Here is a 25,284-nt window from a genome sequence, read left to right on the forward strand (position 1 = left end):
TGTACAGAGCTGTGTACTACTCCCTTCACAGAACAGCATAAACTGGCTCTAACCAGAATAGAAAGAGGAGTGGGAGGCCCCAGGGGCACAACTGAGCAAGAGGACAAGTACATTAGAGTGTCTAGTTTGAGAAACAGACGCCTCACAAGTCCTCAACTGGCAGCTTCATTAAATAGCACCCGCAAAACACCAGTCTCAACGTCAACAGTGAAGAGGCGACACCGGTATGCTGGCCTTCTAGGCAGAGTTGCAAAGAAAAAGCCATATCTCAGACTGGCCAATAACAAGAAAAGATTAAGATGGGCTAAAGAACACAGACGTAGGACAGAGGAACTCTGCCAAGAAGGCCAGCATTCCAGAGTCGCCTCTTCACTGTTGACATTGAGACTGGTGTTTTGCGGGTACTATTTAATTAGTCTAAAGAAGGCCAGTTTTATTGATTCTTTAATTAGAACAGTTTTCAGCTGTGCTAACATAATTGCAAAAATGTTTTCTAATGATGATCAATCATTTTAAAATGATATACTTGGATTAGCTAACACAACATGCCATTGGAACACAGGAGTGATGGTAGCTGATAATGTGCCTCTGTATGCCTATGTCGATATTCCTAAAATATCTGCCATTTCCAGTTACAATAGTCATTTACAACACTAACAATGTCTACACTGTATTTCTGATCAATTTGATGTCATTTTAATGGACCAAAAATGTGCTTTTCTTTAACAAATAAGGACATTTCTAAGTGACCCCAAACTTTTGAACGGTAGTGTAGGTTGAATTGAGAAACGTGATATTATATAGGTTGAATTGAGAAACGTGATATTATATTGGTTGAATTGAGAAACGTGATATTATATAGGTTGAATTGAGAAACGTGATATTATGTAGGTTGAATTGAGAAACGTGATAATATATAGGTTGAATTGAGAAACGTGATATTATGTAGGTTGAATTGAGAAACGTGATAATATATAGGTTGAATTGAGAAACGTGATATTATGTAGGTATAATTGAGAAACGTGATATTATATAGGTTGAATTGAGAAATGTGATATGATGTAGGTTTAATTGAGAAACGTGATATGATGTAGGTTTAATTGAGAAACAAGTGCTGTATTTCTTCTGCCACAAATCAGATACCTGGGAGCATCTTCTGATCTGATGAGCTGGTGTTGGTATTCCACTGGTACTAAAGCTAATGTCGAGGTTAGCGTGTTTGTGTGAGCTTGTGGTTGTGTGTGCGTGTATGTTTTTGTGTGTGTGTGTGTGTGTGTACATGTGTGCGCAACAGAAGGCTTAGTGAGAACAGCACATTTTTCATACACTTACTGCTCATGGGGCCTCAATAATACTGTACATCCTGATATAAGATGCTTAACAATCACATCCACTCAACATAGCTTAAGATCAAATGCATCAAAGAACCCATTGGAGTGGAACCAGTCCTCCATGGAGACTTTCCCAAAGGAAATTACCAATTTAATTTTGATTAGTTTTTTTCTTGTTATTTTCTTGAAGCGTAAACATCAATAGCTACATCCGTTCATTCGCAGTGAAACACTTTATTTCTCTGATATGGGGTAGGTAGCCTACCTTGTTTTTTATGAACAGCACCAGTGATTGTATGCATCCCAAATGGCACCCTATTCCCTATTTTTCATCAAAAGTAGTGCACTGCATAGGAAATAGGGTGCCATTTGGGACACAACCATTGTCTTCTCAATGGGCTGGAAGCAATTTAATCAGTGTCCTAATTGATTCAGATGAGATTTGGTTGAAGGACTTTCTATTGAGTTGTAATTAGAAGCAGTCCCCTGGGCAACAGGGTAGAGAGTAGACCCATCACCATCCGGATGAGGGAAGGTGCAGGCATGGGCGCTCAGGGCCCTAAATCATCCGTCTCCGGTATGGCGAAGAGTGGAGCCGGAGAGGAGAGCCAGTGATTCATCCTAAACCTTTATGGCTGGTAGGGAGAGAGAAACTGTCTGACACACCTGCTGGCCCAGCGGCCTTGTGGAATGGGATAAAAGCCCTCTGATATTATTAAAAGACAAGAGTGTTTTGAAGGAGTTTTATGGCCTCCATTCGTCTGCTCCGCCTCTCCCTTCCTGTTTGTTGCTTTTGTTTGAGTGAAAAGGCAACATTTTGAGTGAGGCTGTTGCGTTTAAAAGGTCTGAAAGACTGGGGGGGCGGGGGGTGCACCCCACCCCAAAGATGCACCCCACCCCAACCCCCACACAGCAGAGAAAGAGAATATGAACAAGGGTAAGAAGACAAGCTATAAAGTGTCTGTACTCATAGGCTATTATTCTGTCTCCAGGGCACTTTGCCTGATATTGCACCATCCAAGCTACACAACTATTTACATTTCATGGCATTAATCAGACTTTACTCTCTCTAACCTTGCTTTTAGATACGCAGTATGTGGGTATCACTTAGTGGGTAGGGAAAACATATTTAGCATTTTGTTCTAGAAGATGTACCTCCCTCGCTTTTGATGCTTTTCCTATGAGGGTATTTTCATGGCCTACAATACATCATCAATCTCTGGGCTGCTCTTTCTCTCTTCAGAACGTTTTCTCTGATGTGTCTTGACACACGCTGTGGGCTCAGTGCAAACACTCTACTCTACCTGGCCCCATCTACTTCAGACCTTGTTCAATATATTCACTGTTACCATAGCTACAGGATGGCATCCAATGTCAGTGAGTGAGCTGAGAGACAATATGAAATCAGAGCAATCTCAATGACTGGACCTCCCACCTCCTGTGTGTGTGTGTGTGTGTGTGTGTGTGTGTGTGTGTGTGTGTGTGTGTGTGTGTGTGTGTGTGTGTGTGTGTGTGTGTGTGTGTGTGTGTGTGTGTGTGTGTGTGTGTGTGTGTGTGTGTGTGTGTGTGTGTGTGTGTGCGTGCGTGCATGTGTGTGTGCATATGTGTGTATCTCAGGGATTGTACCTCCTGCTTCCAACAGTAGTCACTCTGCTCGATTGTCAGAGGGCTATTGACAGGGGACGTGTCTGGGCATTCATTAGTCAAAACCCCTGGAAGTTCCCCTCTAAGCCATGAGCACACTGTCCACAGTCCATGGATAATTTACTGACTGACTCCTTCTCCCAGCCAGGCAGTCTGTTATGTGTTTGTGTGTTTGTGTGTGTGTGTGTGTGTGTGTGTGTGTGTGTGTGTGTGTGTGTGTGTGTGTGTGTGTGTGTGTGTGTGTGTGTGTGTGTGTGTGTGTGTGTGTGTCAAAGACAAGTGTAGCTGTGGTGGCGAAGGCTTGGATTCACAAGTGGGATGTAAAAGTGTTGGATAGACAGCTGACAAAACTGACCGAAGTACCTGTGTCACAGAGAATCAACCGCCTTGGTTTCAATTTGGCAAGTAGTGTTCAAGCAGGAGAACAACAGAGAGGGTCTGTCCTACACTCTTAGACAAAGGTGTTATCTAGAACCTAAATGTTTTTTGGGGCTGTCCCCATAAGAGAACCCTTGGAAGAACAATGTTTGGTTCCAGGTAGAACCTATTTGGTTCCAGGTATAATTGTTTTTTCACAGAGGGTTCTACATGGAACCCAAAAGGGTTCGTTTCCCTATGGGGACAGCCGAAGAACCCTTCTGGAACCTTTTTTTCTTAGAGTGTAGTGGGCCTCTTTGATTGTCCTTGCTAAAGGAGCAGTGGTGGACACACTCACCCAGGCACACACACGCTTGGTGCCAGGTCTGCCTGCTTGCTGTGACTCAGAGGGGACTGTGACCAGCTGTTCAAGGCTTTAATTCTCCAGTTTTGTGAGATAGACATGTGTGTGTGAGTGTGTGCGTACTTGTGTGTGATTTGATGATGTGTGTATGTAGACTGATGAAACCACATCTGTCCACCCAAAGTGCCAGTGGAGCCTAGTCTACCCACTCACACCTCCACCTGCTGTTAGCGTTTACCCATGGGTCTAGTTGACTGTGTTTGTGCCAAGACCAGCACTGCTCTCTGGGTGGTAGAGCTGCTGCTGGCCCTCCTGGTCTTCTCTCTCTACACCAGCCAAGCACTATTTTAATTAACACCAGTTCTATTTTAGTGTAGGGACTACCTTTAAGTTTGAATATACTTTACATAGCAGTGTATCTAACAGTAGTGTTTTCCTTTCTCGCAGATTCACTGCATACTTTTCACCGCAAATGATATTCTAGCTAGAGTTGACATGAGGAATATTGCACCAAGTAACCCATCCCTTCTTGAAACTGTTTTCCGTGAAAACGCACAGAATGCTGTATGCTTAGGGCTTTTCGATGTATGTCTAGTGGCACTTCTGTGTTCCTTGGCATCTACCCTGAGCCTGTTGTGTTGACTGTTACTGTATTGTAATGACAAACACCCCAGCAGCTCATGTGCATTTGCCTAATTAGTTACCAGCTGTAGTGAGAGGGAGTGGGTTAATGGATTGTGGGCAATAAGGTTGATTTTAAACTCAACCAACCTAGTAATGTGTTATTGATCGGTCCATTTAAAGGAATACTATTACAAGGAGACCTAAACCTGTGAATGTGAGAGCAGGAAGTAAGTTATTCATCTACTTTACTGGTATTATGTGCCACAATGGTAACATTGTAAGAAGGCTCAAGGGTGGGTGATGATGGACTACAGGTTTCAGCCAGGCTGTATTCCCTTGTATATTATGTCTGCAGGAAATTACATTTACTACGGAGGAGGAAGTGGAGAATTGTGTGGTACTGTTCAAAGCTGCTTAACACAGTTTATTCTGGAGTGGCTGAACTGAAATGCACTGGAAAAAATATATATCTTGATTCGACGTACAATAATGTTGTTGAGCAAACTCACAACAAAATGTTTATGTCTGAAAATGTTGTTCAGCAAATTCACAATCCTATTGCAGCGGGTTACCTTACAATTGTACGCTGAATCGACTTTTTAGTTTTTTACTGTGTGGCTGAAGGAAAAGACTAACTTAACCCGACCTGGAGCCAGCGAAGTGCAGCCAAATGTAAAGTTTACGTGAAGGCAAAAAGGCGCAACTATCACTCTTCAAGTTAAAACATTCGGCCAGTAGGTCAAAACATTAATGCTTTTATCTTAAATAAATTACATTTTAAGAATGAGAGCTCATGTGAACTGAGATTGCAGCAATACCTAGGCAACTTAAGTACTGTGAGAGGTGTTGGGATGAAATGATGGCTAAGATATTTCAGCTCTTCATGTGCTTTATCTACTCAAAACAGTTAGTTTAGAACAATGTTTTCAGTATAGGGATCTCTCTAGAGAATAGCTGAACAGAGTGTTTTTCTTGTGTTAAGCTCATTTCTATGAGCCATAGATTTGAAGCTCACAGTGTTCTGGTACATTAACTCATGGTAACTTGCACCCCATTGAACAATCCACGACCCTTTCATTCAATTTTCTGATTTTAATCAGCCGTTAAATTAACTTCTGAGGTTTAATGCGTATTTTGAACGATTATGGTGAGGTCAGGGGTTAGGTACTTCACAGACATGGCTCCTCAGTGTTTAAGTGTCTCTGTTTGCAATTTTCTCTCCTCACTCTCTCACCTGTCTCTTTGTTTTTCACCTTGTTTCATATTCTTATACACCACCGTTCAAAGGTTTGGGGTCACTTAGTAATGTCCTTGTTTTTGAAAGAAAAGCACATTTTTTGTCCATTAAAATAACATCAAATTGATCAGAAATACAGTGTAGACACTGTTAATGTTGTAAATGACTATTGTAGTTGGAAACGATTTTTTTAGGAATATCAACATAGGCGTACAGAGGTCCATTATCAGCAACCATCACTCCTGTGTTCCAATGACACGTTGTGTTAGCTAATACAAGCTGCAAAGAAAAGTTGCGGAGTTTCAAAGAAAAAGCCTTATCTCAGACTGGCCAATAAAAAGAAAAGATTAAGATGGGCAAAAGAACACAGACACTGGACAGAGGAACTCTGCCTAGTTGACATTGAGACTGGTGTTTTGTGGGTACTATTTAATGAAGCTGCCAGTTGAGGACTTGTGAGGCGTCTGTTTCTCAAACTAGACACTCTAATGTCTAGTGGGGCCTCCCACTCCTCTTTCTATTCTGGTTAGAGCCAGTTTGCGCTGTTCTGTGAAGGGAGTAGTACACAGCGTTGTACGAGATCTTCAGTTCCTTGGTAATTTATCACATGGAAAAGGCTTCATTACTCAGAACAAGAGTAGACTGACGAGTTTCAGAAGAAACACCAGTCTCCGGGATTGTACTTATGTGTCAGGAACCAGAAGTGTTATCATGCAACCACAGACTCTTTGCAACACATCTTCGAACTCTCTCTCTTTCTTCCCTTCTTTTCTCACAGTTGTATCCCAGAGGCCCACCTTGGCAGTTAGAGGAAAGGCTCCGCCCCCATCACCATGACAGCAGCGTTGCCACGGAACGCTGCCCCCCTGTCTGTGCCTGGCCTGTTGCTCCTCCCCCTGCTTCTGCTGCCCCTCCCCATCGCACTGTCCCAGAAACCCATGCTGCCCTCCCCACCCGCCCCCACGCCCGCCCCCCAGTACCTATCCCGGCCGGAGTGTACCCGGAGAGAACACCCTGTGGTCACCTTCCAAGGTAAGTGTTAATATACTGTACACTGTACACACCCTCCTGATTGGACAGAGCCATTCACAAGGCCCTTCCTCTAACGAATGTATGCAAACTTGATTATTTACAGTAGACTTAAACCCATTTTATTACTCGACATAACATTGGTCTTAGATCCCCCATTTATAACACTCTCAATCCTTTCACCTCTATAATGCATAGTTTCATGACCTAAAGGCTCTTCTTGAACCAAAGTTTGGATGAAATTGTTTGACCTAAGAATGTTTTGCCAAAGGGATCAGTGTGAAACTGTACACCCATTATGATTAAATCAGTGAAGAGAATGACTGAACAGACTGACTACAAGCCTAACAGATTACAGGGAGGAGCAGCCCTTGGTACAGCCAAGCGCTATAGCCATCTCTCATATCACGCTATACAGCAGGGGTCTCCAACCTTTTCTTGCAGGAGAGCTACTTAAAAAAGATTAAACATATCGAGAGCGGCATTTTTTTATAGCTTTCAAATAGGCACATTATTCTCTTCTCTCCTCTGAAACACTTTGGTGTACAAGAGATGTGTTTTACGTCAATATACTGTGCCTAGTAAGATAGTGGTTAATAAACAATATTTTGTCATGACAGCCCCATAGAATTATCTTTTCTATTTTCCCAAATTCTGTTTGTTTTTCCCTGGTTTGGGATTTTTAAAAGTTTTTTACTCTTAATATTAAAATTACTCATAAAGACACAACGGATGTGGGTGTTCGATGTCAATGCTTAAATCACATCAGAAGACCGTTTTTGAGGCCTGGGAAAAAAACAAATTAATCCAGATAATTTTTGCTGTAATTCCCCTTTAATTGCACATTTAGCAAGAGAGGAAATGTGCCAATCTAGCGATGTTTCTGCTGTTAGGCCTACTGCTGCAGCACATGTTATGACAGTTTGCAAAACAATGGCAACACAATTGATACAAATAATCATGATATAGTTCTGTCAGGTAAGCCTATTTTGTATTTAACAGTTAACATTTAATTGCGAAGGTTTTTGGGGAAAGTATTTCTGTCTACCCACAAGACGGCTATCATTAGCATCGACAGACAAGGGCAATATTGCTGGAAATTAATTGGCTGTTTAAACCAATAGTAGGTAGCCAGGGGTGGGATAATGTCAATGTGGCTTTGATTGGATAGTAGCCAGGCGCTTTATGTTTAAGACAGTTTGCAATGGAACATATGAAAAAATGCACATATTTTCGGGAATTGATTGGTGAGCTACTCATAAGTGGTCTGCGAGCTACTGATAGCTTGTGATCCCTGTTGGAGAACCCTGCTATACAGAGAGAAACAGAGATGCTTTATGTTGATGCCAGCACCGTTTGACAAACATACCAGTAGACAAGGAGATAACACTTTTCATTTCAATCTTTCTGGCAGCCAGCTTCAATAATTCCACATGTTGGTTGGTTTACACACACTCAAATGCACATACACACATAACAGAGACAGAGAGAACATTGTGTACAGGGATACCCCTTTATCCTCTCTGTTCATCTATGCAGCGGGTTAAGAAACAAGGTGTTCTCCATAGTGAGAACTAGACATGCAGAGTGAAGGAGGGAGGATAACACTCAAATGGCTGTTTATTTCAGGAGAAGGTGTTTTTGTTAACCTTTCCAAGGGCCATGAATAGATAGATTGGTCAAATAAATTCTGTTCAGTGTGTGGAAAGAAAGACGGAAATAAATAGTGAAGTGAGAACTAGAGGTTTTACTTATTATTGGAAATATGCCCAAACCTCTCGAAAATCGATGGGTCATATGAACGTTTCCTGGGGCCCCTATAGCCTGCTTTTTATTGCAGTGCAGCATTATCACCTGAAATGGTCTTCTTTCAGGGGCCAGTTTATTAATGTGATCATGAGGTTCACCGGGGTCCAGTTAGAGGGCTGGAAGCCAAGGAGGACTATTTTTTTTCAAATGATTCCATTTTCCATTTCCAGATTCAGATTTGAATGAATCAGTAGAAAAGAGCAGGGGATATCGTTAAGACTATTCAATGTCACCGTTTCAGCACAAGGCCATTCTCAAGACCTATTCAGTATCTCTAATGGTAAGTTACCTGGATCAAAAATATCCTTTCACTCAGCTCCATTCATACCTACCTACCTTTAGTGTGCTTACAGCTACCAGATAATCCTTAGACTGATGTCAGTGCTGCCTACTGCACATCAAAGGCATACTTCACCCACTTTAGGATAACTCTCACAGATGGAGAGCAGACGGCCCATTTGCGTTGCATAGGTGGCAGTATAACCCTTTATGTGGGGGGAGCAGCTATAGAAATGGCGGAACAATGAAGGTGTCAGGCTGAACCTGAGATTAGTCCCAGTGATTGATGAACGTTTTATTGCAGGGTGGTGGAGCGGTCACTGAGCCAAGTCACCTTGTGGAGGGGTGGGGTGGGTTGCACACGGGATGGGGGCCCTTTTAATCTGGCTGGGGTGTGTGTGTGTGTGTGTGTGTGTGTGTCTGAGCAGGGAGAAGGGATCAGGATCAGGGGCATCTTCTTGGCCTTTCTAGCCTCTGAAGCTGGTGCACTTCACTGGAGCATGGTGTTCCATCCTCATTTAGGGGCCCCTTCCCCATCCTCTTAAGATGTTTCTGGTGGCAGTGTGTTAACCGCCATACCGTGGAGGCCCCTCTTCTTTGAAAAGGCTTAAAGCCGAAACGGATCTCATGCCGAAAAAAGTCCCCTGACTGGCAGTGAGGCCCCTGACTGTATAACTTAGAGTAAAGGTAACAGTCACCGTGCTCTATTGCTGTTGAAGGACTGGACAGGTCACTGAGTTTGTCCCAGTTGTTGTTGATAAACGTGACCATTATCATACTCAAGGTGTTGGAGAGAGAAACTGTAAAAGGCTCTCTGTCATTATCATCCTCTTTGTCACCTCTGTCCCAGTGGCCAGTATCACATCTCACATCTATCCATCAAATGAGGCCCGTAGGAGAGATAATCTAGCACGGTAAGAGGTGGTGCCAGAGTATCACCTCAGAATCATCTCCTCTCACATTCCATCCAGAGATCTGAGGCACGGAACCTCCATTCCTCCACCCTGGAGACGCCAAGTAGCCTAATCTCTCCTCTGAGCCTCCCAGTGATAGCCTGGTATCAGATCAGATTGTGCTGTCTTGCTAACTTCTATGGTCATTGTCATTCCACGACCATATGAGTTGGCTATACAGCACAAACAGATCGTAGGTTATTGCTTTTATCATTAATCTTGTTCTGGAGGCAGCTCTGCAGAGTGGTCACTAGCTGGCACAGCCACAAAGTCATAATTTCTGATTTTAAACCAAACCATAACCGTAGCCAACTGTTTTCACTAATTCCTAACCCTAACCTTAAATTAAGACCAAAAAGCTAATGTTTGTTTTCAATTTTTACAATGTAGCCAATTATGACTTTACAGCTGGCACATCTAGTGGAAATAGCACAGTTCTGCCTCCAGGACAAGACTCATCCCAACACACGTCGTCAACCTGCAAAGAGATCTGGGAATAGGCTGTCCTGTTGAGGCCCTGACCATCCTAGTGTCTGGTCAAAAGTATTGCACTAAATAGGGAATAGGTTGCCATTTCAGACACAGACCTAGTTTGTCTGAACACGCAGTACACCATCCTCAAACTCAGAAAGGATTGAATCAGCCCATTAGTACAGCTTTACCCTGTCATCCATCCTGACCATTTCACCACCCACAGAGAAAATAGCACCTATAACAAGGAGGTAACCATGATAATGCCAGGCACCTAGATGCATTTTACTGCTATGGGTCCATACCAGAGAACAGTTGACTTGAACAGTGAACCCCACCAAGCATGCTGTACAATTCAGAGCAACTTGGCCATTGATTTGGAGGTGTGGGGAGGGGGGGGGGCAGAGTTGTCTGTATTTTCAGCCTGCTGTCATGTTGATTCCACTGGGGTTGTGTGTGAATAGGGAAGAGGAAGAAGAGGCATTTTAGTTGAAAATTGCACATTTTCCTCTCAGAATTGTCGCTCTTAAAGCCGGTTCACCTGCTTCGTGAACTCAGTGAAACAAGTTGCAGAACCATCTTCTTCTCTTCTCTTTCCTCTCCTCTTTTCTCCCTCGCCTCCATCTCTGCCTACCTCCTCTTCTCTCCTCTTTCCCTTCCTCTCCTTCTCTCCTCTTTCCCCTCCTCTCCTCATCTCTCAACCCGAAGCTGCTGTAATAGGCAGTGGATTGTTTAGTCTTCTCCGGCAGGATTGTCTCGCTATCTGTTCTTGTCTGGATAATGACGCTGTCGTTTAAGCCGTGTCACTGTCCGAAGGGCCTCTTGAGATCTTGAGAAAGAGAGAGAGTGAAAGAGTGCAAGAGAGAGCAAGAGGAAGAGAGAGATGGTAAAAATTCTCTGTGCTGTGATAACGGATAGAAAAGGGAGGTGTGAAAGTTTGAGCCCCCAGTGTGTGATTTGACTGGTCCTGTGATGGATCCATCAGTCATTGTGTTGAATGGTCCTCCAACACTTCAGTTCTCCTCAGACTGTTGTTAGCAGGCTGCTAGTGGGGATGCTGCTGGGGCTTCATGGTCACTTCTGATTGGCTATCTCACTCAGAGCCTGGGGAAGGAGGAAAATAATGGATGGAGGGGAAAGAGTTGGACTTTATTGGCACTTCAGTTGAGTTAAAGGGAGCGGTATTCTCTCTCTCTCTTTCTCTCTCGTTGTCTCTCTTTGTCGCAGAAAATGAGTCATAGCGGTACCTGCTCTGTGAGCCTCACTCTTGTCCTCAAACACACACCCTCTCCCACCTTTTCAAAGAAACAGGTGTAATGCTCCTCACCAGACCCCTTTGCCAAATTTCTAGCTGTCCTGGATGTTTTCGGAAAAGACACCTCCTTTAAAATTTCTGCCTGGCTGGCTGCTTGACATGCCGATTACCCCCCTGGTTCTGAGTGTGTCCATCCATACCCTAGCGTAGTGTATGTGTGTCCAGCACAGCCCAGCCTCGTCCCAGCCCTCTCTGGACTGGCCCCGGCCTCCATTATCACTGCTCACTCTGGAGGAGGGATGTGCTTCACTGAGGCATAGTAGCACTCACACACGAGAGAGAGAGCGAGAGTAGAGAGAGAGGAATGGAAGATCATCTGGCAGGAAGCATCTGAATACTTCAGGCTGTGACACACCCACTTGGCCTTTTACCTGAGTTGGGCACGGTCCATGCTGTCTATTAGCATTGTAGAAGAGAAGAGGACTGGCCACCCCACATTGCCTGGTTCCTCTCTAGGTTTCTTCCTAGGTTTTGGCCTTTCTAGGGAGTTTTTCCTAGCCACCGTGCTTCTACACCTGCATTGCTTGCTGTTTGGGGTTTTGGGCTGGGTTTCTGTACAGCACTTTGAGATATCAGCTGATGTACGAAGGGCTATATAAATACATTTTATTTGATTTGGTTTGTCTGGGACATTTGGATCATTGTTATTTCATGCAACAGATGCTGTGGCTTTCCTGATACACCACTGTTCATTGAATCTGCCAAACAGGATGCTTTCTCAGTCCTACCATGTTAGTAGTACTTAGTATGTGCTGAAAATTTCCATTCACTCAATGATACAGTGGGGCAAAAAAGTATTTAGTCAGCCACCAATTGTGAAAGTTCTCACACTTAAAAAGATGAGAGAGGCCTGTAATTGTTTTTTTTATCAGTGTAAAAGACACCTGTCCACAACCTCAAACAGTCACACTCCAAACTCCACTATGGCCAAGACCAAAGAGCTGTCAAAGGACACCAGAAACAAAATTGTAGACCTGCACGAGGCTGGGAAGACTGAATCTGCAATAGGTAAGCAGCTTGGTTTGAAGAAATCAACTGTGGGGGAGCAATTATTAGGAAATGGAAGACATACAAGACCACTGATAATCTCCCTCGATCTGGGGCTCCACGCAAGATCTCACCCCGTGGGGTCAAAATGTTCACAAGAATGGTGAGCAAAAATCCCAGAACCACACGGGGGGACCTAGTGAATCACCTGCAGAGAGCTGGGACCAAAGTAACAAAGCCTACCATCAGCAAGGGCATTGAAGATGAAACGTGGCTGGGTCTTTCAGCATGACAATGATTCCAAACACACCGCCCGGGCAATGAAGGAGTGGCTTCATAAGAAGCATTTCAAGGTCCTGGAGTGGCCTAGCCTGTCTCCAGATCTCAACCCCATAGAAAATCTTTGGAGGGAGTTGAAAGTCCGTGTTGCCCAGCAACAGCCCCAAAATATCACTGCTCTAGAGGAGATCTGCATGGAGGAATGGGCCAAAATACCAGCAACAGTGTGTGAAGAAAACGTTTGACCTCTGTCATTGCCAACAAAGGGTATATAACAAAGTATTGAGAAACTTTTGTTATTGACCAAATACTTATTTTCCACCATAATTTGCAAATACATTCATTAAAAATCCTGAAATGTGATTTTCTGGATTTTTTTTCTCATTTTGTCTGTCATAGTTGAAGTGTACCTATGATGAAAATTACAGGCCTCTCTCATCTTTTTAAGTGGGAGAACTTTCACAATTGGTGGCTGACTAAATACTTTTTTGCCCCACTGTATATACATAATCTGTGAAATACAGTAGAATTAGCATAAACAACACCCTGCTATCTAACAGTTATATTGTCTGCAGGGTAACTATTTCACTTGTTTGCGTCTGTAATGACAGACAGGTGCCCTCAACACAATGTGTCATTCATACCTCATTAACTAGTTAGCCCCTGAGGGGAGCAATCAACACCATGTTCAATTCACGTACAAATGAGAAAAAGCATTTCTCACATTTGTTTTCTATTTCTGATGGAAATGTAATGTAATTAAAGTTCTGCCCCCAGAAGCCAAACTGTAACATAAGGCTCCAAAAAACATTTACTGCAAATAAATAGTTTTGGTTTCCAAGGTTATCGGACTGACCCCAAGGTCAACTGCCAGTGGTTTGTTATGGTTTGGGATTTGAACATCAACAAAAGGCATTAACATACTGACGATAGAGGCCTACGCAGAACTGAGAGAAAACATAATCTCTCTCATTCTAATTAAACTGGTGATTTGAATACTGAAATAAAGAGTTGTCTATAATCTCCCATTAGATATTAATTCAAAAGCTTTGCACTCTGTTTTGCAATGGGGCCCTACCAGGCCCTGTCTTTCTGAAGGATATCTGGGGTCACACTCACACCATCGCAGAGTAGACTTCCTAGACTAGATAGGACTGATCATCAGGATCAACAAATTGCATGACTCTTAAACTCTGTTTCCATCATAACCCCGATGCCCAGCAAATCTGATATTAGCCAACTCAACAAGCTACCTTGCAAAACACGACTGGATTAGGTGAAGGAAGATTGTGGTGGCAGAATGATGATGTCTGTCTATCGGGCTGTCCATTCATGTTGTTTTAGTGTACAAACTACAGGGATTCCATCAGATTGCATGAGATGAACGGATCTGGAATACGCTCGAGAGAGAGAGTTTGAGTTTCCTTTCCCTCAACTGTCTGTCTAATTCTGCAATTACTGAGAACAAATTTGGTGGGCTTTCCAAGCTGCCTTTTTGGCTGCCAAGCCCTCTTGTGTATACCTAGTATATTTGCGGAGAGACAGAGACACTACTTCTTATTCAAAATAGGCTGTCTTTCTGTTTTAAAAAACCTGTGAGTCTTTTTTAATTCTGTCAATGTGGGTATATAAAGGTTAGGATTCATGTCCCCTCGAGTGTCTAAGGCAGTGTCCACTCCCGCCAGCTCTGGTGGCTAATGCATTAATCTGTCACTCCACAGAACAGTGAATTTTTTTTTATCGTCCATCAACTGCAGATCCAGGCCAGGGGCGTCTATTGGGGTGGAGGGCTTTCATATTTATCTCTCTTAATTGTTCTCTCTCTGTGTGTGTGTGTGTGTGTGTGTGTGTGTGTGTGTGATGGATTGCCCGACAGACTTTATGAGGTGAAGGGAGCTGGCCACCCATGTAAGACCATTTGTTAGCATGGAGATGAATGTCTGTCAAGATAGAAAGGCTTTTACTGTCAGAAAGCCTTTTAACAAAGTAAACAAGCCAAGCTGTCAAGTGAATCAAATTCAGCTGGCCACTTTGCAGGCTTATAAAAAGCTCTTGCATGTACCAGAACATTTATCTCTGTGTGACGTTATTACAATTCAATCAAAGAAAGGATATGTAACCTGTGAACAATTTTGGAACAAGATCGAGATCGGGTTCTATACCTGTCAACAGAGCAAATTCTTGGCTGATTTATTAAACATTACTCACTTGTTGGACACAGATCCAACATGATTGCATTAGACTTGGTGTCTTTTCTATGTGTGTGTTTGTTGGCTGCTGTGTATGTGTTGTGTGTGTGTATGGGATGACCCAGAGGTTATCAACACCCTCCTACACCCGGAGAACTCACTCTGCTGTCAACACTACTCCCACTCACACTGTCTCTCCTGGCACGCCTGCGCACACACACGCATACGCATACACACACACACACACACACACACACATGCATACAGTATACTACACTCCCACTCCCCATATCTCTCCTTGCATACTTGGCACGCCACACTCCCCCAGACAGCCATCGTATGCTGGATACACGTGCTAGTTAGTTAGAGGCCCCTGGGTAACCATGTCACTTAACCACACTCTGACATGGTTGTTGCAAAGTGTGACTGTTTTGACAGTGTTTATGGAACGTGGTGTGTGGAGGTTGTTAAAGCTAATGCAATCCTTTCTGCTCTGTTCTGAACTGACAACCATCTTGGGAGTTGATTGTACAAGATGATGTGCAGTACAGCACAAACGCTCCATTGCTCTCTGCACAGTCCACCCCCACCTCTATAACAATGTTTAATCTTCAACACAGATTAGGTGTTTGGATAAGCCTGTGAGAGATATGTCCCCTCTTCTCTCCTTCCCTTCCCTCTCTCTCCCCCTTCGCTCCAGGCTTCATCAATAGCCATTAATCACACAGTTTGACATGTAGATGTTTCTTATCATTCAGTGTATGTGTGGTGTGTGTTCTTGTTTTGTCCATGTATGTTTTCTAGATAAGCACGTCCCCATACAAGACATTAAACCACATAATTACATGTTCAACCTGAGTGGGTTGGATGTGTGTTAAATGGGAAATCTGCAATTGGTACATCTATGTTTAGACTTTTTAATTAATGATATACATAGTACCAGTCAAAGGTTTGGACACACCCATTCCAGGGTTTTTCTTCATTTTTACTGGTTTCTACATTGTAGAATAATAGTGAAGACCTCAAAACTATTAAATAACTCATATGGAATCATGAAATTTAGTAACCAAAAAGTGGTAAACAAATCAAAATATATTTTACATTTGAGATTCTTCGAAGTAGCCACCCTTTGCCTTGATGACAACTTTGCACACTCTAGGCATTCTCTCAACCAGCTTCATGAGGTGGTCACCTGGAATACATTTCCATTAACAGGTGTGCCTTGTTAATTTGTGGAATTTCTTTCCTTCTTAATGCATTTGAGCCCATCAGTTGTGTTGGGACGAGGTAGGGTTGGTATACAGAAGATAGCACTATTTGGTAAAGTCCATATTATGGCAAGAACAGCCCAAATAAGCAAAGAGAAACGACAGTCCATCATTACATTAAGTCATGAAGGTCAGTCAATGCGGAACATGTCAAGAAATCTTCAAGTGTAGTCGCAAAAACCATCAAGCGCTATGATGAAACTGGCTCTCATGAGGACCGCCACAGGAAAGGAAGAACCAGAGTTACCTCTGCTGCAGAGGATATGTTTATTAGAGTTACCAGCCTCAGAAATTGCAGCCCAAATAAATGCTTCACAGAGTTCAAGTAAGACACATTTCAACATCAACTGTTCAGAGAAACAGGAGCAATGGACAGGTGGAAATCTGTCCTTTGGTCTGATGAGTCCAAATTGGAGATTTTTGGTTCTAACCGTCGTGTCTTTGTGAGACGCAGAGTAGGTGAACGGATGATCTCCAGATTTGTTTCCCACCGTGAAGCATGGAGGAGGTGTGAGGTTGTGGGGTGCTTTGCTGGTGACACTGTTGTTGATTTATTTAGAATTCAAGGCACACTTAACCAGCATGACTAACACAGCTGGGATAGATAATATGGACCCTCTCTTTCTAAAATTATCGTCCGCAATTGTTGTAACCCCTATTACTAGCCTATTCAACCTCTCTTTCGTATCGTCTGAGATCCCTAAAGATTGGAAAGCTGCCGCGGTCAACTCCCTCTTCAAAGTGGGAGACACTCTAGACCCAAACTGTTATAGACTTGCGGTTATAGACTTGGGTGCACCTCAGCCACGCTCAAGGTCCTAAACGATTTCATAACCGCAATCGATAAAAGACAGTACTGTGCAGCCGTCTTCATCGACCTGGCCAAGGCTTTCAACTCTGTCAATCACCGCATTCTTATCGGCATACTCAACAGCCTTGGTTTCTCAAATGACTGCCTCGCCTGGTTCACCAACTACTTCTCTGACAGAGTTCAGTGTGTCAAATTGGAGGGTCTGTTGTCCGGACCTCTGGCAGTCTCTATGGGGGGGCCACAGGGCTTAATTCTAGGGTCGACTCTCTTCTCTGTATATATCAATGATGTCGCTCTTGCTGCTGGTGATTCTCTGATCCACCTCTACTCAGACAACACCATTCTGTATACTTTGGGCCTTTCTTTGGACACTGTTAACAGCCCTCCAGACGAGCTTCAATGCCATACAACACTCCTTCCCCGGCCTCCAACTGCTTTTAAATGCTAGTAAAACTAAGTGCATGCTCTTCAACCGATTGCTGCCCGCACCTGCCTGCCCGACCAGCATCACTACTCTGGGCGGTTCTGACTTAGAATATGTGGACAACTACAAATACCTAGGTGTCTGGTTAGACCGTAAACTCTCCTTCCAGACTCACATTAAGCATCTCCAATCCAAAATGAAATCAATAATCGGCTTCCTATTTCGGCAAACAAAGCCTCCTTCGCTCATGCTGCTAAACAAATCCTCGTAAAACTGACTATCCTACCAATCCTTGACTTTGGCGATGTCATTTACCAAATAGCCTCCAAAAACTCTACTCAGCAACCTGGATGTAGTCTATCACAGTGCCATCTGTTTTGTCACCAAAGCCCCATATACTACCACCACTGCGACCTGTATGCTCTCGTTGACTGGCCCTTGCTTCATATTCGTCGCCAAACCCACTGGCTCCAGGTCATCTATAAGTCTTTGCTAGGTAAAGCCCTCCTTATCTCAGCTCACGGGTCACCATAGCAACACCCACCCGTAGCACGCGCTCCAGCAGGAATATTTCACTGGTCATCCCCAACGCCAACTCTTACTTTGGCCACCTTTCCTTCCAGAACTAATTGCAAAAATCACTGAAGCTGGAGACTTATCTCCCTCACTAACTTTAAGCATCAGCTGTCTGATCACTGCACCTGTGCACAGCCCATCTGTAAATAGCCCACCCAACTACCTCATCCCCATATTGTTATTTATTTTTGCTCTTTTGCACCCCAGTATCTCATATGCACATCTATCACTCCAGTGTTTAATTGCTCAATTGTAATTATTTCACCACTATGGCCTATTTATTGCCTTACCTCCCTTAACTTATTACATTTGCACACATTGTATATATATTTCTCTATCGTGTTATTTACTGTATGTTTCTTTATCCCATGTGTAACTCTGTGTTTTTGTCGCACTGCTTTGCTTTATCTTGGCCAGGTCGCAGTTGAACTTGTTGAACTTGTTGAACTTGTTCTCAACTGACCTGGTTGGTTAAATAAAGGTGAAATAAAGACATTTTTTTAAAGGATTCTGCAGTGATACGCCGTCCCATCTAGTTTGCGCTTAGTGGTACTGTCATTTGTTTTTCAACAGGACAATGACCCAAAATACACCTCCAGGCTGTGTTAAGGGCTATTTGACCAAGAAGTAGAGTGATGGTGCTGCTTCAGATGACCTGGCCTCCACAATCACCAGACCTCAACCCAATTGAGATGGTTTGGGATGAGCTGGACCGCAGAGTGAAGGAAAAGCACCCAACAAGTGCTCAACATATGTGGTGTCAAGGCAATGGGTGGCTACTTTAAAGAATATAAAATATATTTTGATTTGTTTAAGATGATTCCATATGTGTTATTTCATAGTTTTGATGTCTTAATAAAGAAAAACCCTGGAGTGAGTAGGTGTGTCCAATCTTTTGGCGAATACTGAATACCTATTGATTCTTAAAAAATATAACTTATAAAAATGCCTCTTGAACTTAGTTCAACTGTCATACACCTTCAGAACCCGAAATAGAAGTTTGTATAACTCCTTTGTTTGTAAACAATGTTATTGTACTATATATCCTCAAAACATGGTTAAAACTATAATTTCTTCTGGATTGTCAGTTCTTGCATTCATAGCTCTGTCTAGGAATTTTAGTGTACCAAAACATTGGTGACTGCTTTGTTATTGTTTGAACTGCAGATTGTCCCTTTTAAAGTGTGTCTGTGAACATCTCAGTGATACCTGCCATGCTCAGTGGATGAGATACCGTCAGCTCCATCATACACAAAGATTCTATCTAGAACTTAAAACGGTTCTTCGGCTGTCCCCATAGGATAACCCTTTTGAAGAACCCTTTTTGGTCCCAGGTGAACCCTTTTGGGTTTTTTGTGAAACCCTTTCCACAGAGGCTTCTACAATGAAGTCAAGTGTTCTACCTGGAACCAAAAAGGGTTCTCCTATGGGGACAGCCGCAGAACCGTTTTGAAACCCTTTATTCTAAGAGTGTATGATTACTCTGTTATCGTCTAGTTTTGTCTTAATAATCCATCCCTATGATTACTCTGCTCCCATCTCACTATGTCTTAATAAAGGATGCTCAGGATAATGGGGCCATATGATTCTAATCAATCCTAATGTAGGCTTTTTATTCGCTGGTTTAGCTAAAGCCTGTAATGTATTGGAAATCTGTGGGTCTAATTGGTTTTCCCAAGAGCTTTGCCAAGAATTCAGTTAAGTGTGAATTGTTATATCATCCTTGCTATGAATTTCCTCTCTCAAGCTGATAGTAAGGTTGTATTTTAGTTCACAATATCTGGAGAGAGATTAATCAGAATGAGCTTACTTTTTTTTCTTTAATCTGTTTAGTTTAGTTTTTTTTTATTCAATCACTCACTTCCTCCCTAAATGACAAATGCATTTTACAGCTTCTTGCAGTAAACAAACTGGGGCTGTCCAAAGTTGTCTTGCAGGGGGCAAAAATTATCCCCATTATTTGTGGAAGAAATAGTTTTTTAAGTCCACAATGAATTATGAAAATGTCTTAAAAGGCTTTCTGCTATTTAATATGCTACTGAACACACTACAATTATGAATATAAGCATCCAACTGCTGCAATATTGTTTTCTACGTCTAAAAATGTAAATCCCATTTGCCTCCCATGTGGAGAAATCCATTTAGTAAACCCACGCTCCGGTCACATGGAGATCAGCTGGGCACTTTTGGTAGAAAATGTTATTTTTGTGTATTTTTTTCTTCTACTCGAAATGACCCGCCACTCTGCTGTGTGACTCCCTGTGATTCTGCTGGGAGAAATTGTTTTGATCTGTGAAAGCGCGTGCCAAATGTCTGAAATGGCAGGCACTGTGGCTGTGGTTGGGATCCTGGAAGGTAGTTTTGACTGGGCGTTGTGTTGCATTAGGATCAGTATGCTTGATGTGGCTACGGACTTGATGTGGCTACAGTATTGTCCCTCTCTGCTGGATCCCACAGGGGGCTCAGAGCTCGGGGCACGGGGCAGAAGGGAGTAGAGCAGAGGAGGCTGCCAGTAGCTGGACACAATCACAATCTTCTCAATAACTCATTCACTGCTGCTGCAAACCACAAAGCATAGGTCGTTGCCCACTAACAGACATCTGTGCCTCTTAGATGCTACTTTGTACGTTTACATTATAGGCCTACTGAAACAATATGCAAAGGTGAAATCGGTGATAGTGTGCTGTTTGTTTCTATGACAATGTAAAGAAAGAGACACTGTTTTGTTGAACCTATAACAACACAAAATAGATCATGACGACCATATCAGAGCAGAGGGTGTTTCTAGTGTGTTTTCAGTATATCTATTGTAACCCACTTCAATTTGAATTAGAAGTGTTCAGGTTCCGAATCTCTTTATTACATTTATTTCACAGACATTACTCATGCTGCTGTCACCTTTAATTTAACTCTACTGAACACGCTGCCCCAAGAGGCCAAGAGTTTGACAGATTTATCATGTTACAATATAGTAGAGAAACAGTCTCTGTGGTCCTTAATTAACTTAACTCTCTCTCTCTCAAAATTCAATTCAGTAGACTTTATTGACATGGCATGTTAAAGTACTTAAATTGTCAAAGTATACATATAACAAAAAATGGTGGGACCAACATCAATTCTAATAGTAGTGGAAATGGGATTATTATTAACAGCAACTACAACAACAATATTAATGAGAATAACAATACTAGAGGTCCACCGATTAATTGGAATGGCCGATTTAATTAGGGCCGGTTTTTCAAGTTTTCATAACAATTGTAAATCGGTATTTTTGGACCGATTTTGGCCGATTTTCAAATGTATTTTTATTTTGTATTTATTTACACCATTATTTAACTAGGCAAGTCAGTTAAGAACACGTTCTTATTTTTAGTGATGGCCTAGGATGGTGGGTTAACTGCCTTGTTCAGGGGCAGAACGACAGATTTCGACCTTGTCAGCTCAGGGATTCAATCTTGCAACCTTACAGTTAACTAGTCCAACGCTCTAACCACCTGCCTCTCATTGCACTCCACGAGCCTACCTGTTACGCGAATGCAGTAATAAACCAAGGTAAATTGCTAGCTAGCATTAAACTTATCTTTTAAAAAACATTCCATCATAATCACTAGTTAACTACACATAGCGTGTCCTGCGTTGCATAGAATCGATGCGGTGCGCATTTGCGGTAAAAGGACTGTCGTTGCTCCAACGTGTACCTAACCATAAACATCAATGCCTTTCTTAAAATCAATACAGAGAAGTATATGTTTTTAAACCTGCATATTTAGCTAAAAGAAATCCAGGTTAGCAGGCAATATTAACCAGGTGAAATTGTGTCACTTCTCTTGCGATATGATATGCGATAATAATAAACGTTTTGTTTTCGAAATTATAGTTTACGGATTCGACCATATTAATGACCAAAGGCTCGTATTTCTGTGTGTAATTATGTTATAATTAAGTCTATGATTTGATAGAGCAGTCTGACTGAGCGATGGTAGGCACCAGCAGGCTCGTAAGTATTCATTCAAACAGCACTTTTTTACCGAGATTAGGCTGGTGTAACCGATGTGAAATGGCTAGCTAGTTAGCGGGGTGCGCACTAATAGCATTTCAAACATCACTCGATCTGAGACTTGGAGTAGTTGTTCCCCTTGCTCTGCATGGGTAACGCTGCTTTGAGGGTGGCTGTTGTCGATGTGTTCCTGGTTCGAGCCCAGGTAGGGGCGAGGAGAGGAACGGAAGCTATACTGTTACACTGGCAATACTAAAGTGCCTATAAGAACATATATGAAATACAAATGGCATAGAGAGAAATAGTCCTATAAATACTATAACTACAACCTAAAACCTCTTACCTTGGAATATTGAAGTCTCATGTTAAAAGGAACCACCAGCTTTCATATGTTCTCATGTTCTGAGCAAGGAACTTAAACATGAGCTTTTTTACATGGCACATATTGCACTGTTACTTTCTTCTCCAACACTTTGTTTTTGCATTATTTAAACCAAATTGAACATGTTTCATTATTTATTTGAGGCTAAATTTATTTTATTGATGTATTATATTGAGTTAAAATAAGTGTTCATTCAGTATTGTTGTAATTGTCATCATTACAAATATATATTTTTTAATCGGCCGATTAATCGACATCGGCTTTTTTTGGTCCTCCAATAATCGGTATCAGCGTTGAAAAATCATATTCGGTCGACCTCTAAACAATACATTAAAGCAATAGTAGTAGACCAGTCTCAACATGACGGAGAAGCCACATGACATGGTATGAAAGCCAAAACAAAACCAAACTGGGAAATATTATTGACATTACATTACAATTTTCACTCAGGTTGTGGCAGGGGGACACATATTTGGCTTTTCAACCAATACATACATTGTTTTTTTTTACATTTTAAAATGTGTAAATTCTTTATACTGAATTGATAATTTTGGGAAAGAAAGATTTCTCTGAGGTCTGATTATTTGTCAAAGTGTAATAGGGAATGCAGCTCTGTCTCTACCCGTCCCCTGGAGCGGAGTGAGCACAGCCTGTCCTCTCTGGGCAGCCAAGTTTGCCTCTGATGACTGGTGTCTATAGCCAGACTGTGCTCACTGAGTCTGTATCTAGACACTGTTTTCCTCAATTTTCTATCAGTCAGTGGTCAAATTGTCTGCCACCATGTATTGTCAGTTTAGAGCCAAATAGCATGTAGATTTTTTTTGTAGTGTCTTTCCAATAGGTGATATATTTGTATTTTTGCTTTATGATGATTTGGTTGTGCCAGATTTATATACACTGCTCAAAAAAATAAAGGGAACACTAAAATAACACATCCTAGATCTGAATGAATGAAATATTCTTATTAAATACTTTTCTTTACATAGTTGAATGTGCTGACAACAAAATCACACAAATATTATCAATGGAAATCAAATTTATCAACCCATGGAGGTCTGGATTTGGAGTCTCACTCAAAATTAAAGTGGAAAACCACACTACAGGATGATCCAACTTTGATGTAATGTCCTTAAAACAAGTCAATGAGGCTCCGTAGTGTGTGTGGCCTCCACGTGCCTGTATGACCTCCCTACAACGCCTGGGCATGCTCCTGATGAGGTGGCAGATGGTCTCCTGAGGGATCTCCTCCTAGACCTGGACTAAAGCATCCGCCAACTCCTGGACAGTCTGTGGGGCAACGTGGCGTTGGTGGATGGAGCGAGACATGATGTCCCAGATGTGCTCAATTGGATTCAGATCTGGGGAACGGGCGGGCCAATCCATAGCATCAATGCTTTCCTCTTGCAGGAACTGCTGACACACTCCAGACACATGAGTTCACAGACACATTGTCTTGCATTAGGAGGAACCCAGGGCCAACCACACCAGCATATGGTCTCACAAGAGCTCTGAGGATCTCATCTCGGTACCTAATGGCAGTCAGGCTACCTCTGGTGAGCACATGGAGGGCTGTGCGGCCCCCCCAAAGAAATGCCACCCCACACCATGACTGACCCACCACCAAACCGGTCATTCTGGAGGATGTTGCAGGCAGCAGAACGTTCTCCATGGCGTCTCCAGACTCTGTCACGTCTGTCACGTGCTCAGTGTGAACCTGCTTTCATCTGTGAAGAGCACAGGGCACCAGTGGCGAATTTGCCAGTCTTGGTGTTCTCTGGCAAATGCCAAACGTCCTGCACGGTGTTGGGCTGTAAGCACAACCCCCACCTGTGGACGTCGGGCCCTCATACCACCCTCATGGAGTCTGTTTCTGACCGTTTGAGCAGACACATGCACGTTTGGGGCCTGCTGGAGGTCATTTTGCAGGGCTCTGGCAGTTCTCCTCCTGCTCCTCCTTGCACAAAGGCGGAGGTAGCAGTCCTGCTGCTGGGTTGTTGCCCTCCTACGACCTCCTCCACATCTCCTGATGAACTGGCCTGTCTCCTGGTAGCGCCTCCATGCTCTGGACACTACGCTGACAGACACAGCAAACCTCCTTGCCACAGCTCGCATTGATGCGCCATCCTGGATGAGCTGCACTACCTGAGCCACTTGTGTGGGTTGTAGACTCTGTCTCATGCTACCACTAGAGTGAATGCACCGCCAGCATTCAAAAGTGACCAAAACATCAGCCAGGAAGCATAGGAACTGAGAAGTGGTCTGTGGTCACCACCTGCAGAACCACTCCTTTATTGGGGGTGTCTTGCTATTTGCCTATAATTTCCACCTGTTGTCTATTCCATTTGCACAACAGCATGTGAAATGTATTGTCAATCAGTGTTGCTTCCCAAGCGGACAGTTTGATTTCACAGAAGTGTGATTGACTTGGAGTTACATTGTCTTGTTTTTTTATTTTTATTTTTTATTTTTAACCAGGTAGGCAAGTTGAGAACAAGTTCTCATTTACAATTGCGACCTGGCCAAGATTAAGCAAAGCAGTGCGGGCAGAAATCTGTTGAAGAGCATGCACTTAGTTTTACTAGCATTTAAAAGCAGATGGAGGCCATGGAAGGAGTGTTGTATGGCGTTGAAGCTCGTTTGGAGGTTTGTTAACTGTCCAAAGAAAGGCCAGATGTATACAAAATGGTGTCGTCTGCATAGAGGTGGATCAGAGAATCACCAGCAGCAAGAGCGACATCATTGATATATACAGAGAAGAGTTGGCCCGAGAATTGAGCCCTGTGGCACCCCCATAGAGACTGCAAGAGGTCCGGACAACAGGCCCTTCGATTTGACACACTGAACTCTATCTGAGAAGTAGTTGGTGAACCAGGTGAGGCAGTCATCTGAGAATCCAAGGCTGTTGAGTCGAAAGCCTTGGCCAGGTCGATGAAGACGTACTGTCTTTTATCGATGGTG

The 25,284-nt window shown here is 42.9% G+C and overlaps 1 protein-coding gene across 3 annotated transcripts in view; it reads left to right on the forward strand.

Annotated features, from left to right (window-relative positions):
• Positions 1-25,284, forward strand: part of LOC109904482 (semaphorin-5B-like) — a 196,259-nt gene that overhangs the window by 67,003 nt on the left and 103,972 nt on the right. For all 3 annotated transcript variants that reach the window (XM_031797168.1, XM_031797159.1, XM_031797164.1), the window contains exon 3: positions 6,336-6,589. In XM_031797168.1, coding sequence (XP_031653028.1) covers positions 6,391-6,589 — 199 coding nt within the window. In that variant the 5' untranslated portion in view covers positions 6,336-6,390. The remainder of the gene's footprint in view (positions 1-6,335; positions 6,590-25,284) is intronic.

The sequence above is a fragment of the Oncorhynchus kisutch genome, linkage group LG2 (assembly GCF_002021735.2).
Source record: "Oncorhynchus kisutch isolate 150728-3 linkage group LG2, Okis_V2, whole genome shotgun sequence".
Classification (NCBI taxonomy): domain Eukaryota; kingdom Metazoa; phylum Chordata; class Actinopteri; order Salmoniformes; family Salmonidae; genus Oncorhynchus; species Oncorhynchus kisutch.